The sequence below is a fragment of the Schistocerca nitens genome, chromosome 1, assembly GCF_023898315.1.
Source record: "Schistocerca nitens isolate TAMUIC-IGC-003100 chromosome 1, iqSchNite1.1, whole genome shotgun sequence".
Lineage (NCBI taxonomy): Eukaryota > Metazoa > Arthropoda > Insecta > Orthoptera > Acrididae > Schistocerca > Schistocerca nitens.
In genome coordinates this window covers 1,180,054,454-1,180,071,227 of record NC_064614.1, presented here as the reverse complement: position 1 = coordinate 1,180,071,227, position 16,774 = coordinate 1,180,054,454, and the positions used below count along the sequence as shown (strand labels likewise).

Below are 16,774 nucleotides of genomic sequence, written 5' to 3'. Positions count from 1 at the left end.
AATACTGGATAGCACTCTGTAGTGCAACGTTTCTTTTCATTTCCTTGTGGCGACTTGTGAACATGCAAAACCCACGTAGACTACACACGTTCATTTTTCGTTACTTTTCAGTTTGCAGTACCATCTGAAGATCAAACCCGACGCCACAAATGTGGCGTTCCTCAGTGATAAGCTAGAGATGCACACGGATCTTATGTATTGTGAAAACAAGCCCGGGGTAAGATATTTTCACTGATATGGTGCAACGAGTGAAGACTACTAAAAGTCTTGTCTACATAAATCCCACAGTATGATAACTAATAAAACATCTATTTTTTTCCAGATAAATTTGCTTCACTGTGTGGTGCAGACGAAAGGAGATGGAGGTGATAACCTCTTGGCTGATGGTTACTATCTGAGCGAAAAGCTGAAAGTTACCAACCCTGAGGCGTACAAAACTCTGAGCACCGTCCGTGTAACGTGGTCAGACGTTGGAAAGCATGGAGGGAAGCTCTTCTACTTCTTGTACAGGACACCTGTCATCACGTAAGTCTGGTTTTATACTTCCGTGCTTTAAGGATGGGACCTCCTACGAGGGTTGGAACTTTAATAAAGCAACAATTTACTTACAGCTCGTACAAAATAGATACGTTAAAGAATGCATTAAGGAACACGAACGGCACATGCGGCTAAAACAAAGTTCAAAATCGGCAGAAACGGAACATCATGAGAACTGTGGCTCTGACATCGATTTTAATAACGTACGTGTATTGGCTAAGGAAACAAACTTTTATAGAAGAAAGGTCCGAGAAGCGGTTGAAATTTCTAAGAATGCATCTAATTTCTGTAGTGTTGGCAGAAGAGCCAACACTGTGTTACTAGAGGAGGCCGAAATGCACGCGTTTAAATACACGCAGACCGGCGTGTGGTCTGGAACAGGACAATGTCTTGAGAATTGCAATAAAGTACGAAAATCTTGTAATACTTAACTTTAATCCATAATCGGTGTACATCACTCTTGTACAGATATAATCTTCATTTCACTATACACTGGTAATGGCGCCTTGCTAGGTCGTAGCCAATGACTTAGCTGAAGGCTATGCTAACTATCGTTTCGGTAAATGAGAGCGTATTGGTCAGTGTAGCTTCGCTAGCAAAGTCGGCTGTACAACTGGGGCGAGTGCCAGGACGTCTCTCTAGACCTGCCGTGTGGTGGCGCTCGGTCTGCTATCACTGACAGTGGCGACACGCGGGTCCGACGTATACTACCGGACCGCGGCCGATTTAAAGGCTACCACCTAGCAAGTGTGGTGTCTGGCGGTGACACCACAATTTCAATAGAGAGGACGGCTATAGGCTTTCGGCATCGTGGCTCCCTGCCATCAAGGAAGTAAATACGCGGCCGCGGTGTGTGAACGGCATAACAACGCAGTGCAAGTCACCTCGGTGGACAATAATATTTTGGGTAAACATTCCCCCTCTCTTGCTCTGTCCGTTTCGAATCTAGCCAGTGATGACGACCAACCAATAGCGGTAGCAGGAATTTCAACCAATAACCCTATCTCCAGCCTTTCTATCCAACGACGATGGGCCGCCTATGGTGTCCACTGGAGATTAACTAACAACGCCCCTTCTTCTGCGTCAGAGCGGGAATATTGGTGTTGTAACGGCGACCGAAACGGTCGCGGGGTTGAAATGACATATAGTAGAGATGGGACCCCTCCACGCCCGCACCAACGTGGTGACCAGACCAAAAGTTCTACTGTCACCTTCGTCAACATGTTAGTTATCTAATAAGTGGAGCACAGGATGCTGGGCTGTGATGTTGTCCGTGCGTCTGGGTAAGACTACGCATTAACACGGTCCATCAGGTGATAGATAGTGGACGAAACGTGAATGAGGGTAGCAATTTGAAGAGCAGAGGGAAAAAAGTGCCAAGGCTCGTGCCGTGGGAAAAAAACCTCTGCGACAGCGGGATGGGTAGTAAGAGCAGTAGCGGCTTACTAGCTGCGATAGTTCATGCAAGCTTGGGTTTTTTAGTGTGGGTATCACGCATCATTACCGTGGCACGCGATGGCGATGTATCCCAATTTGCTGCAGCCGCTGCATTCCTGGAACAATCAAGATCGTTATGTAGTAGTGGGGGATCGGCCATAGATCATTTCGCTGTGTGGGGTGTGTGTGGAACTTGTCTGCATGCAGTGTACAGTAAGACTTCCCTGCGTGGTGCCAGTTATTCGGCAGTGTGTTCCAGCTGGATATCCAGTAATGGCGCCTGATTAACAGGGGCTCACCTGTACCGTTGTGTTTGCGTGTGCTTGGCCATAGATGTTAGGTCCTTTCAAGTATGTCTTTTGGTCTTTTATGTTTCCATCTATGGTTGTGGTCGTAGTTCCCCAGATTCAGAATAAACGGGTTCTGCGAATGTCTGGAGTTTCTGTATAGTCTTGTGGTGAGTTTGTGGATTACCTCCGTGAGAGTCTCAAGTCGGTATTCCCGGTGAAGGTCCGCGATGTGTGTGTATCGTGGAGCATTGCTTATGATTTTGAGTACTTTGTTTTGTATGAGCTGCAGACGGCGCAGGCGTGTGGGCGCAGCGTATCCCCCCAGACAGGAGCTGCGTACGTCATCAGGGGTCGAATAAGTGTCATGTACGTGGACCTCGACACCCTTCTGTTCAGTGTGCTGCGCCTGTTGAGCATAGGGTAGAGCTATTTGAGCCTCGCGCTTGCTCGGTTGGTCATGTGTTGTATGTGGTCCCCCCAGAGTAATTTCCGGTCCAGCCAGACACCGAGGTATTTGACTTTCTCACGGAAACGTATTGGACGTGCATGTAGAGTTATTGGTCTGCAGTATCGGTGTTTGCGCAGTTGCTTCGGTCTTCTAGTGAACAGAACGGCTTCCCACTTGTCGACGTTTACTCTAACACGCCATTTCTCCAACCAAGGCTCAGCCACTCTGAGTGCAGTCTGTAAGCCTGGCGTAATGTTTGATGGTTTCCAATCTTGCGCGAGGATGGCAGTGTCATCCGCGTACATTGCCATCGTTGTGTTGTGTGTGGTTGGGAGATCGTTTATGTAGAGGTTAAACAGTAGGGGTCCTAGGATGCTTCCCTGGGGTACTCTCGCATGTATACCGTGTCGTGTTGATTGTTTTCCCTGCACGTCTGTGTTGAAACTCCTGTCTGTGAGGTATCATTATTTAGCGTATGGCAAGTACAAATCACGTTTATAGAGAAATAAGCTGCTACAATAACTTTATAACTTTGGCACTAAAAAACAAGACATAAAGAATTAAATACAGTTATGTCATGAACAACATATATATAACTACAAATTAACATTTAGGTTTTTAATATAGTGAACTGCACTTCGAGTCGCATCCAGGAAGTCCGTTGTTTGACCTGAGTAGGCTCTCAGGGGGCACTCTGCAATGATGTGCCGGATCGTCTGCTTCTCAGCGCCGCAGTCGCGCTTTGGGGATGGTGCTGTTCCCCATTTGTGTAGAGAGTCCGCACATCGACCGTGGCCCCGTCCTGATCCTGTTGAGGATGGTCCAGGTTTTACGTGGTAAGCCAAAGCCTGGAGGTCTGTTCGACGGTTTCAGTAAGGTGTTTACCTGTGGTGGTGCTGATTCTTCCCATTCCACTTTCCAGCGTTCTTCATGACAGAAACCATTTTACTCCAGATCTTTGGACCTTATAAGAGGTGGATGTCTAGAGCGCAATCTATCTCCGTCAATGCCATTGCTCAAAGCGTGAATCGGAAGTTGCGGGTTGTCTTGTATTTTTTTAAATTCTCTGAGAAGCGCATGTTCTCTTCGTAAGTGAGGTGGCGGTATGTGGCTCAGTACAGGTAGCCAGTGAATGGGGGTTGATTTTATTGTACCTGAAATAATCCTCACAGTTTGGTTCAGTACTGTGTCCACCATCTTGGTGTGAGCGCTCTTTAGCCAAACAGGGGAACAGTACTCTGCCGCAGAGTAGACAAGTCCCAAAGCAGAGCATCGCAAGGTAGAGGCGGAGGAGCCCCAGCTGGTACCACATAGTTTCTGAATGATATTGTTCCTAGTACGGATTTTTGCAGCAGTGTTGATGAGGTGTTGTTTGTAGCTCAGGGTTCTATCTAATGTCACTCCCAGGTATTTTGGATTTTTATTATAAGGCAGAATATTGTTATCAAAATATATCTTAAGGCGTCTGTTAGCGAATTTATTATTCAGGTGGAGACACATAGCCTCAGTTTTAGTTGGACTAGGTTGTAGTCTCCATTCACGAAAGTACGTTCCCAGCAAGGACAAGTCGCTTGTCAGGACAGTCTCAGTATGCTCTTTATCTCGATGTTGTGTAGCTATGGCCCAGTCATCTGCATATCCAAACTTTTCAGATTTAGTATTAGGCATATCGGCTATATACATGCTGAAAAGTAGCGGTGCCAGGACTGATCCTTGGGGCAGGCCATTATTGAGCTTCATTGTTTTGCTCCTATAATTTCCAAGTATCACCTGGAATGGTCTGTTGCAGAGCATCTCGTTGGTAAGGTTAGCCATTTTCAAACATGGCACAATGCGGAGTAGTTTGTAAATCACGCCTTGCCTCCATACAGTATCATAAGCCGCTGTCAGGTCTATAAATACCACGGATGTTTTTTCTTGTCTTTGGAAGCCTGCCTCGATGTAGGAAGTTAGTGAGAGGACTTGATCTGTGCAGCTCCTGTTTGGCCGGAAGCCTGCTTGTTCCACATGGATACACTTTAGGATATCTGGACTTATTCTGTTACATATAAGTCTCTCCAGTAGTTTGTAGATCATGCTAAGAAGGGCAATTGGGCGGTAGCTGTTTGGTTGGTCATTCGGTTTACCTGGTTTCAGTATCGCTATGATTTTTGCTTTCTTAAGGGTATTTGGTATTCTTCCAGTTTCCATCATGCTGGAGAAGAACTGCGCAAGCCATAATTTTGCAAATTTGCTGCAGTGAATTAGAAACTCTGGATGAATTCCATCAAAACCTGGGGCTTTCCGTGGGTTGATGTCTCTCAGAGCCAGTGTTATCTCTTCGATTGAGAAGGGCTGCGAGTGTAGTGAATTGTTTCCTACTAAGGATTTCAACTTTTTAAGTTCCTTTTTAACTTTTATGGTATGAGCTCGATCCCCTGGAGCTTTGGAGGTTTTACTGATGTGCGCCGCAACTGTGTTTGGAGAAATAGAGCTGGTTGGTCGTTGGTTCCTGCTACTGCCACCAAGCTTCTGAAGTAGCGACCACGCCTTTCTGCTTGATTTTGTGAAGTCCATTTCCTCAACAGTCTCTATCCATTTAGTGCGCCTGGCAGCGTCCAGACTGTGCAATAAGTCATCTGCAATCTCCCTATCCCCATGCTCTAGGAACTGTTTATAGAGCACTCACTCTCTTCGTTCCACCCCGGCACGTATTCTTTTCTAAATCCCCGGGGAATGCTGTTCTTAGCTGAGCTGATGACTGCTCCCACAAATCTTTTGTAATTTTTATAAGTTGGAGGTATCCATCCAAGGCGTTTATCAAGTTTTTCTGAGAAAGTAGCCCAGTCCGTTTTCCCAAAGTTCCATCTGGGCCGAGGATACGAGGAAATTAGGGGAATAGTAAGGCCTATTTCTATGAGCACCGGACGATGTTGGAAGTCCCCAAGTATTCTGCGGGAGGCTGGTATAGGTTTGTTATTAGTGTCAGCCGTAAAAAGCATAGATCAGGGTGGGTTTCAGTTCCCCATGCAGCTGACTTAAATGTACTTTGGTCTTTGGCGTCAAAGATTAGCTGTGTATTGCAATCTTCAGCCCATGAGCCTGTGAGGTATGAGTGTGTCAGACAGACCAGCGCGTCGGGGAATCCCGCGTCGCTGAGTTTGCGAATGAGGTCGTTGTGCCATAGACGGTCGAAAGCCTCTTCGATGTCCAGGAATACCGCCCCTATTCCTTTGTTTGTGTTGAAGCCATGTGTTATATGTTCAACGACCAGTAAGAGTTGTTGTGTTGTGGTGATTCCTGCAGCCGAATTGCTCCGGTCTCAGAATGTCATTTGTTATGCAGTGCCCAGTGAATGCGGGCCAGGATGCGCGCGCCACTACAGCATACGGGGCGATGGTGCAGAGACCTCTAGGGGTCTTCGACGTCCATGACGTCTGGCGGGGATTCAAATTCCGCGGCGCGCGGTACCAAATTTAGCCTATGACTATGGCCCACCAATGGTAGCCATATGATTTTTAACCAATACTATCACTTCTCTGGCACGGACGCCTGAAAACTCCTGCTTTATAAGAGGGCGCGACACTCGTCTCTGACAGAGTTCTAGCAGTAGTGGACACCAGAAGATCCTGATAAAGATCCCAGCAGAGGGGTCGAAACGTCGATCATTTTAGAAGAAACATGACGCCGTGTAATACCCCAGAAGATTTTAACTTCAGTGACAACGGCCACGAAAGCCAGCAGACTTAAATAAAACAGATACGTGTTTCAAAGTTTTACTGACCTTCAAAGTAGTCACCAGCATTGTGCATAACGCGTTGCCAGCGATGTGGAAGTCGTAGCATACTCTTAGCAGTGGCAGTTGTGCTGCCAGTTCGAGCAGTACGGTCTATTGTCCGACGAATTTGTAGCAGTTCTGAGGCGAAGCCGTGGTGAACTGTTTCCTTCAGCTTAGCAGGACGTGTTTGAGCATTGTCCTGCAACATGATGGTCAGGTCCTGCAGAATGTGTCATCGCTTCTGTCTCTAAGCTGGTCGTAGGTTGTGTTCCAAATATGAACAGAAGTGATGACACGAGGCCGTTGTGATCCAGCACGGCGTTCTGTATTACCCTCCTGAACCCACCGATTCCATATTCTGATAACAGTCATTGGATCTCGACCAACGCGAGCAGCAATGTCGCTATACGATAAACAGCAATCGCGATAGGCTACAATCCGACCCTTATCAAAGTCGGAAACGTGATGGTACGTATTTCTCCTCCTTACACGAGGCATCACAACGACGTTCCACCAGGCAACGCCGGTCAACTGTTGTTTGTGTATGAGAAATCGGTTGGAAACTTGCCTCATGTCAGCACGTTGTAGGTGTCACCACCGGCGCCAACCTTGTGTGAATGCTCTGAAAAGCTAATCATTTGCATATCACATTATCTTCTTCATGTCGGTTAAATTTCGCGTCTGTAGCACGTCATCTTCGTGGTGTAGCAATTTTAATGGCCAGTAGTGTAAAACTCTATCACAATAGCATTCTGACATCAATTGTAGGATACATGTCAGCAGTCTGGGTCCACAGGCTTACGATGGTCATGCCTGCCATGGCCGTAAGGAGAGTGCAGTGAAATACGCTCCTGCGCTCTGTAGGGGCATGTAGGACAACTCCAAGGGGGAGCATTATCAGTATTGATGGGACTTTGTCCTCTTGATATAAAGATTAGGGTATTAGGTAAGAAAGGAGAAGAGAGACAAAATAATTGAATTTATGGGGATTCACGTGGGGAACAAGTCAGAAATTAAACGTAGGGTGGAGGAGCTATGGCACGAGCAGTGGGACAACGACGAAACGGGTCGCAGAACACACGAGTTGCTGCCCAACATCATGGAGCGATTACAGCTACACTACTTCAAGCCATCAAGAGGCCTGCAACACTTCCTTACTGGACATGGATCCTACCTGGCATACCTATGCCGGTTTGTGAAGCGGGCTACACCAACGTGTGACTATGGGGCCACACCAGGCATCCCTTCCGCAGCTCGTGGTCGTGCGGTAGCGTTCTCGCTTCCCACTCCCGGGTTCCCGGGTTCGATTCCCGGCGGGGTCAGGGATTTTCTCTGCCTCGTGATGACTGGGTGTTGTGTGATGATCTTAGGTTAGTTAGGTTTAAGTACGAGGTGCATTCAAGTTCTAAGGCCTCCGATTTTTTTTCTAATTAACTACTCATCCGAAATCGATGAAACTGGCGTTACTTCTCGACGTAATCGCCCTGCAGACGTACACATTTTTCACAACGCTGACGCCATGATTCCATGGCAGCGGCGAAGGCTTCTTTAGGAGTCTGTTTTGACCACTGGAAAATCGCTGAGGCAATAGCAGCACGGCTGGTGAATGTGCGGCCACGGAGAGTGTCTTTCATTGTTGGAAAAAGCCAAAAGTCACTAGGAGCCAGGTCAGGTGAGTAGGGAGCTTGAGGAATCACTTCAAAGTTGTTATCACGAAGAAACTGTTGCGTAACGTTAGCTCGATGTGCGGGTGCGTTGTCTTGGTGAAACAGCACACGCGCAGCCCTTCCCGGACGTTTTTGTTGCAGTGCAGGAAGGAATTTGTTCTTCACAACATTTTCGTAGGATGCACCTGTTACCGTAGTGCCCTTTGGAACGCAATGGGTAAGGATTACGCCCTCGCTGTCCCAGAACATGGACACCATCATTTTTTCAGCACTGGCGGTTACCCGAAATTTTTTTGGTGGCGGTGAATCTGTGTGCTTCCATTGAGCTGACTGGCGCTTTGTTTCTGGATTGAAAAATGGCATCCACGTCTCATCCATTGTCACAACCGACGAAAAGAAAGTCCCATTCATGCTGTCGTTGCGCGTCAACATTGCTTGACAACATGCCACACGGGCAGCCATGTGGTCGTCCGTCAGCATTCGTGGCACCCACCTGGGTGACACTTTTCGCATTTTCAGGTCGTCATGCAGGATTGTGTGCACAGAACCCACAGAAATGCCAACTCTTGAGGCGATCTGTTCAACAGTCATTCGGCGATCCCCCAAAACAATTCTCTCCACTTTCTCGATCATGTCGTCAGGCCGGCTTGTGCGAGCCCGAGGTTGTTTCGGTTTGTTGTCACACGATGTTCTGCCTTCATTAAACTGTCGCACCCACGAACGCACTTTCGACACATCCATAACTCCATCACCACATGTCTCCTTCAACTGTCGATGAATTTCAATTGGTTTCACACCACGCAAATTCAGAAAACGAATGATTGCACGCTGTTCAAGTAAGGGAAACGCCGCCATTTTAAGTATTTAAAACAGTTCTCATTCTCGTCGCTGGCGGTAAAATTCCATCTACCGTACGGTGCTGCCATCTCTGGGACGTATTGACAATGAACGCAGCCTCATTTTAAAACAATGCGCATGTTTCTATCTCTTTCCAGTCCGGAGAAAAAAAATCGGAGGCCTTAGAACTTGAATGCACCTCGTAGTTCTAAGTTCTAGGGGACTGATGACCATAGATGTTAAGTCCCATAGTGCTCAGAGCCATTTTTGAACCAGGCACCCCAGACCATGTGGTGTATGAGTGCCACTTCTTCGACGATGTAGCGGCACATTTAAGACAACATCTACCCAATTACGACACGTACCACCTGCTCAGGCAAGAGGACCACTTCCATATCCTGAATAAACTTGCAAATGGAATATCAAGCAAGGTTATAAAAGAATTCCTAAGGAACAACCATTAATAGATCATACCTGATTTAGACTCCGTACACCTATCCTGTTCCGCCAAGGTGTGGACCTAGCCAGCCGCTTCACGTCTAGGATTAGGGGGTAGGGGGAAGGTGCACGTTCTAACCGATTCAGACATTCACGGAATATGACTATAGAATTAGTTTAGGTTAGACGTAGGATAAGACAGGATAACTCCATTAGCACAGTACTGCAGCGGTTCACTGTTCCGGGCCAGCTTGGTGCCAGGGGCACGCCCACTGGGATTAGCTCAGTGGGCACGCCCAACAATGCAAGTTTATAAACGATGGCACAGCTGTAACGCTACAGGTAGAGTAGACTAGCAATAAGTAGTAGGTAAGTAAGACCCTGGTAACCCAGAAACACAGCAAGTAATGCCCATAGTGGAAACAGGAACAACACCACATTCTAGAACTAGATAAGCTGCAGTAAGTGTAATTGGAATAAGCATAAATTGGGAACCACTAATGAATTAGGTAGGGGGTTATTTTGTATCATGTATTTTAAGAATAAAGATTTAAAACAAAAACGTTACATAAATAAAAAATTAATTACCTGCCGTGAGGTCAGTCAGCGAATGCGGCGTTGCTTGCACGATTGACAGTTATTGCCACGTGGCTATCGACAAAACATATTTATGTATTGTTCAGGGCATACAGTTATATCATCAAGTGATGACAGTTATAAATTAGGGCAGTAAACAAAGTCCAAACAATAGAATCAAATGATCACTTTAAATGAGAATTGTGACGCTAAGTCGTGGAACTAAAGTTCATTTGTGTCCTAGTACAGTTACTGTAAGTTAATCAATTACTTGGAACTACTTCTAAATGAATTTTATGATTTCACCTAAAGATTAAGTTCAATTAATGCTAGTTATTCTGTCACTTGAAGGCTACACCCAACTGGAAGACTAACTGTTTACGTGGTGACTAAGTCCAACGAGGCAGTGGTCTCTCGTAAGAGCAAAGATTCATCCTAGGAATGGCTTGACAGCTCGTTGACTTGCTGGAGTAGCGTGTATCCTGCACCGGTTCAGTAACTGGAACTCGTTCACTAGGTGCCGGGCGGCCTCTTAAATGCTCGCTGTGCTGGTTCCTCGTTCTATTACCAGTCGGGCACGTGAGCGGCCTAGAAATAGTCTGGCGACTGTAGCAGCACTGGTGACCATGTTGCGGCCACAGGTTCGCCCAGAGCCTCCCACAACCGCGCCAGTAAACATGTTTATATTTATTTGCTATTGACGCCTGCCGGTGTGGCAACCTGTCAGCCGTGGCTGATATACAGTGAAGTCGAAGTCGTAGGGTACAGCAAAATTCTTGCTAACTCCTTTTCTGTTCCTGCTGCGCGTCTCTGGAACAAGTTGTCGTACACTCGGTGCACAATTCATTACCCTGTAGCATTTTTAAAAAAGCTGAAGCACTTTCTTTTATGAGTCTCATAAATTTTCCCTTAAAAGTTAATATTCATGACCAGCTTCTCTCTGTCAGACAGTGAAGCAAATGCTCCCTTCTTCTCCGAGTTACTCCTCTTTGTGTTTTTACCTCTCACTACAAGATGTGCTATATTATTCACCACTCTCTTCAATACTTGTGTTCTGTCATGTTCCTCCTTTTATGCACATTCCATCCCTTATCTCAGTCCACTGCTACCAGCGCTCTCTACCACACTTTAACTAGTCTTTGTTAATCTACTTTTGACGAACGATTTTTTCTGCTGTAGCTACTACTGTTTACACTGTTAATGGTACAGTTATTCCTAAGTCGAAATAAATAAATAATAAAAACGTGCTGGGTCCGGTTGACAACGAGGTTGTGGCTCTCATAACTACAGCCCCTCGACCCGGCAATGCCTGCGTGCCGCCAGCGGTGCAGGCATGTCCTAGCGCTGCCGGACCTCTCTGTTGCTCCGTCCCAACCGAACTCGCGACACACCCGACCCAGAAAACACTTCACGTCCTTCCAAAGATAGTACGGGTACTAGATATCGATAAACACTTCTGCTGCCACTTGCTGACAGACAACGCTAGCAAACGTAGTGGCGCCAGTAAACGGAAGAAGATAACGAGACCCACTATCCCTATTACACGATACCTACCTACCAACGGCACCAACTTGAGCCACACATGGCTCAGCTGAACGCGAAATCCTTGACATCAACTGCATTAGGTATAGATCTAGAATCCAATAGTGACATATGAAAATGTATGCCAGATTCGAACCTGTGTTTCCTGCTTATCATGAGCGGTTGCCTTAATCACTTCAACTATCAATGCTTGCTTCTCAGGCCGATCCAACTTCCGCATGTCACACTGTTTACATCTATATATCGCAGTCCACAGATTTCATCATTAGTGATCTATGATATAAAGATGTGGACAGTGTGATACGTGGAAGTTTGGGTCGGTCCGGGTAGTGCACACGAATAGCAGAAGTGGTTAAGGTGATCACTCATAGTAGGTGGTAAATCCGGATTCGAGTCCTGGTCTGGCAGATATTTTCATATGTCACTACAGGGTAGTACATCTATACCTAATGCTGTTGATGTCAAGAAATTCGCGTTCAGTGAATTTCTTTCGAATTACTTCGTCACCTGTGGGCTGAAAAGTGTCCGTTCTTTCATGATGTATGCGTAAAAATTATTTCCAATTATCCGATTTCATATTAAATGTAGAACTTATTATAACATGTACACTAAGGTGACAAAAGTCATGTGATACCTCCTAATACCGTGTTGGAACTCCTTTTACCTGACGTAAGGAAGCAAATCTTCTTGACATGGGCTCAACAAGCCGTTGGAAGTTCCCTGCAGAAATATTGAGACATGCTGCCTCTGTAGCGGTCCATAATTGCAGAATGTTACCTGTGCAGAATTTTGTGCACAAAGCGACGTCTCGATTATGTCCCATAAACGTTCGATGGGATTCATGTCGGGCAGTCTGACAGGCCAAATCGTTCGCTTTAATTGTCCAGAATGAGCAGTGCTGCGGCTCGCGTTAGTGCTGTTTGTAGGTTTCCGCCCTCTGCTGGAAGTCAGAACGTATCCTTTAGTTGACATGATTGCGATTTTTTGTCTTCTTCTCGTGGTGACTGGCGCCACTCGTTTCGCAAGCGTTGCCTGTCCGCTAGTGGCAGCAGTGGCGGTTATCGATATGTAGTAACTGTTGCCCTATCTTTGGAGCGACGTCGTTGTTTTTCCGTGTCGTGTGAGTGCGGCAGTTTGGTTGGGGACTCAGGAGGCACCAGATCCGCGCAGTGCCAGAACACGCCGGGACCGCTGGTGGAACGCATGGAATGCCGGATGGAAGGGCTGTGGTCACGAGAGTGCACGACCTCGTCGTAAACCGGACCCAGCAAGCTTTAAGATGAGAGCATTTCAATCCAAGTAGAGAAACCTCCACCATTGTGATATCTGGCGATTCTCCAGTGACTTCGTGTTGCTGCTCGTAGTGTCCCCAAGGCGAAGAGCAGTGAGTAGAATGCTTGGGGAAGGCGGATCTGATTAGCTTTCCTCGACTTGTTATTACTATTTACTGCGTTCAACTTGTTACAATTTGTTAAGTTCAATCAGCTAACGCCCCAGTTACCTGCCCTGGGGGCCGGTTGATGATTCTTCTACTCTGGTGGTAGTGATTCCTTTCTCGTTCTGGGCACTCTAAGCACAGTATTCTGGGGACGTAATGCAGACCGCCGGTTCCGGCTTTGGCGTGTTATTCCATCGTTGCATTTGGTTTATCGGACGTCAGGTAGCTTCAGCAAGATTATCATTAGTCATTCGTTGGACTGCCACCAGTCTGAGGTACCATCTTGTGAAATGACTGCAACTCTTGGCTGCCTATCTCATCGCTCGCCTAAGTGTTTGTTGCCGGACCTTCTCAGAGGTCGATTTCTGGAGCACCGTCTGTGACTGGTCCTTGTGTTTTATTATTGTATTATTTATTACCATACCTTGTAATGCCTACATTAAAGGTTATATATGTCTAGTTAATAGTTCCAATCGCCTTCTGGGATAAATCTAGCAGTGTAAGGGTTGTGTTACAAGGTTACCATCAAGGTTACCATGAATTCGAAAGTAAAGTTCTATGTACTGACTTGGCAGAAAATCCTAAGAAATTTTGCTCTGATGTCAAAGCGGTAGGTGGATAAAAACAAAATGTCCAGACACTCTGTGACCAAAATGGTACTGAAACAGAGGATGACAGACTAAAGGTCGAAATACTAAATGTCTTTTTCCAAAGCTGTTTCACAGAGGAAGACTGCACTGTAGTGCCTTCTCTAGATTGTCACACAGATGACAAAATGGTAGATATCGAAATAGACGACAGAGGGAGAGAGAAACAAAATCTCTCAAAAGAGGAAAGGCCGCTGGACCTGATGGGATACTAGTTCGATTTTACACAGAGTACGCGAAGGAACGTGCCCCCCTTCTTGCAGCAGTGTACCGTAGGTCTCTAGAAGAGCGTAGCGTTCCAAAGGATTGGAAAAGTGCACAGGTCATCCCCGTTTTCAAGAAGGGACGTCGAACAGAAGTGCAGAACTATAGACCTATATCTCTAACGTCGATCAGTTGTAGAAGTTTGGAACACGTATTATGTTCGAGTATAATGACTTTTCTGGAGACTAGAAATCTACTCTGTCGGAATCAGCATGGGTTTCGAAATAGACGATCGTGTGAAACGCAGCTCGCGCTGATCGTCCACGAGACTCAGAGGGCCATAGGCACGGGTTCCCAGGTAGATGCCGTGTTTCTTGACTTCAGCAAGGCGTTCAATACAGTTCCCCACAGTCGTTTAATGAACAAAGTAAGAGCATATGGACTATTAGACCAATTGTGTGATTGGATTGAAGAGTTCCTAGATAACAGAACGCAGCATGTCATTCTCAATGGAGAGAAGTCTTCCGAAGGAAGAGTGATTTCAGGTGTGCCGCAGGGGAGTGTCGTAGGACCGTTGCTATTCACAATATACATAAATGATCTTGTGGATGACATCGGAAGTTCACTGAGGCTTTTTTCGGATGATGCTGTGGTATATCGAGAGGTTGTAACAGTGGAAGATTGTACTGAAATGCAGGAGGATCTGCAGCGAATTGACGCACGGTGCAGGGAATGGCAATTGAATCTCAATGTAGACAAGTGTAATGTGCTGCGAATACATAGAAAGAAAGATCCCATATCATTTAGCTACAATATAGCAGGTCAGCAACTGGAAGCAGTTAATTCCATAAATTATCTGGGAGTATGCATTAGGAGTGATTTAAAATGGAATGATCATATAAAGTTGATCGTCGGCAAAGCAGATCCCAGACAGATTCATTGGAAGAATCCTAAGGAAATGCAATCCTAAAGGAATGGAGTAGGTTACACTACTCTTGTTCGCCCACTGCTTGAATATTGCTCAGCAGTGTGGGATCCGTACCAGATAGGGTTGATAGAAGAGATAGAGAAGATCCAACGGAGAGCAGCGCGCTTCGTTACAGGATCATTTAGTAATCGCGAAAGTGTTACGGAGATGATAGATAAACTCCAGTGGAAGACTCTGTAGGACAGACGCTCAGTAGCTCGGTACGGGCTTTTGTTGAAGTTTCGAGAACATACCTTCACCGAGGAGTCAAGCAGTATATTGCTCCCTCCTACGTATATCTCGCGAAGAGACCATGAGGATAAAATCAGAGAGATTAGAGCCCACACAGAGGCATACCGACAATCCTTCTTTCCACGAACAATACGAGACTGGAATAGAAGGGAGAACCGATAGAGGTACTCAAGGTACCCTCCGCCACACGCCGTCAGGTGGCTTGCGGAGTATGAATGTAGATGTAGATCTTATTTCCCCCGTTTGGTGGTTAGTTGCTTGTTTCTTTTAATTAACCTTTGCTTGTATTTGCTGTTTTACAGCAGGTTCCTAAAATTTTTATATAGTTGCCGTTCGTGGCGTGTAAGGCCTTCAGCCTTGATTGTGGTCATTTGATTTGAAAAAATAATTCGATATTTGTATTTTAGCAGTAAGCCTTTTAAGACATTATTTACTGGCATTCCTGGCGTCTGATACCTTGTGCTGTGTTTGTGGCCACTTACTTTTAATATTTCAATACCTGTAAGATGTAATTGCAGCGAGTTATTAATCATTCTTAATTTATTGCCATTCTTGGCGTGTAAGACCTTCAGCCGTGATCACAGTGGCTTGTTTCTCTCTTTTTTTTAAAAAAAAAAAAAAACATTGTCTGTATCTGTATTTTATGGTGATTTACTAAATTGTAACGTACTGAAAACACTATTATTTACACAGTTGTTCATTCCTTCATTAATAACGTGTGGTATTTATTTATTGCTGAGTCTGGAATCACTGTTTTAAAAATAAATGTGTGTAACTGATCACGGCCCTGTCCACAATCGTAGCCGAATCCTGCCTTCCCCTGACCATCAGGTTTCACAGAATGTTCAAACCAGTTGCGAACAACCGTGGCCTGATGACATGGGCATTATCATCCAAAGCAATTCCGTCGTCGTCTGGGAACAAGTAGACGAACATAACTTTTCCAGTAGACGATCGGTGCATTTGCACCAGAGGACCCATCCAATTCCAGCTTGTACAGTGCGTCGTTGACAACTTGGGTCCGTGGCTTCGTGGGGCCTGCGCCACACGCAAACCGTACCATTAGCTCTCACCAGCTGAAATCGGGACTCATTTTCCCAGGCCACGGTCTTCCAGTCGTCTAGGGTCCAACCAATATGGTCACGAGCCCTGGTGAGACGCTGCAGCTCATGTGCTGTTAGCAAGGGCACTCGCGTTAAATTTCTTCGCACTGTCCTGTAAGTTCGATGTACGTCACACAATGATGTCAGTGGTTATTTCACGCAGTGTTGCTTGTCTGGTAGCACTGGCGACACTACGCCAACGCCACTGCTCTCTGTCTTTAAGTGAAGGCCGTTGGCCACCTCGTTGACAGTGGTGAGAGGTAAGGCCGGTATTACACTATCAAATATCTTTGTCCAATATCTTTGTCCAATATCTTTGTCAAAGATATTTGATAGTGTAATAGGGACTTTGTCAAATGTCGTCCAATATTTGATCAAATCTAGGGCCTCGCTGTATATTTGATCAAAGAAACCGCTTGTCTTCTGTTCACTGCAATGTGACATGTTACCACATAGAGCGCTAGCATCGCTGCAGCGTTCTGTCGTCTGTAGTGTTTTTATAACCATTGCCGGTAAATACAATTGGTGTGTGCCGACAACTACAAAATTAATAGAGATGTCTGAAGCTGATGAGGCGCTTTACAACGTGAGGCACCCTGAATACAAAAATAGATTAAGAAGATTGGAGACCTAA

At 45.9% G+C, this 16,774-nt stretch overlaps 1 protein-coding gene and 1 long non-coding RNA gene across 3 annotated transcripts in view; one reads left to right on the top strand and one right to left on the bottom strand.

The window, feature by feature from the left end:
• The window catches only part of LOC126200505 (gamma-butyrobetaine dioxygenase-like), a 312,841-nt gene that overhangs the window by 120,591 nt on the left and 175,476 nt on the right, over positions 1 to 16,774 (top strand). For both annotated transcript variants that reach the window (XM_049936716.1, XM_049936715.1), the window contains exons 6-7: positions 112 to 217; positions 323 to 525. In XM_049936716.1, the coding sequence (XP_049792673.1) occupies positions 112 to 217; positions 323 to 525 (309 nt within the window). The remainder of the gene's footprint in view (positions 1 to 111; positions 218 to 322; positions 526 to 16,774) is intronic.
• Positions 2,041 to 10,394, bottom strand: LOC126200541 (uncharacterized). The gene is made up of 3 exons (XR_007540185.1): positions 10,363 to 10,394; positions 10,000 to 10,062; positions 2,041 to 2,090 (listed from the first exon to the last, which is right to left on the bottom strand). It is a non-coding gene; the product is annotated as an uncharacterized LOC126200541 (long non-coding RNA).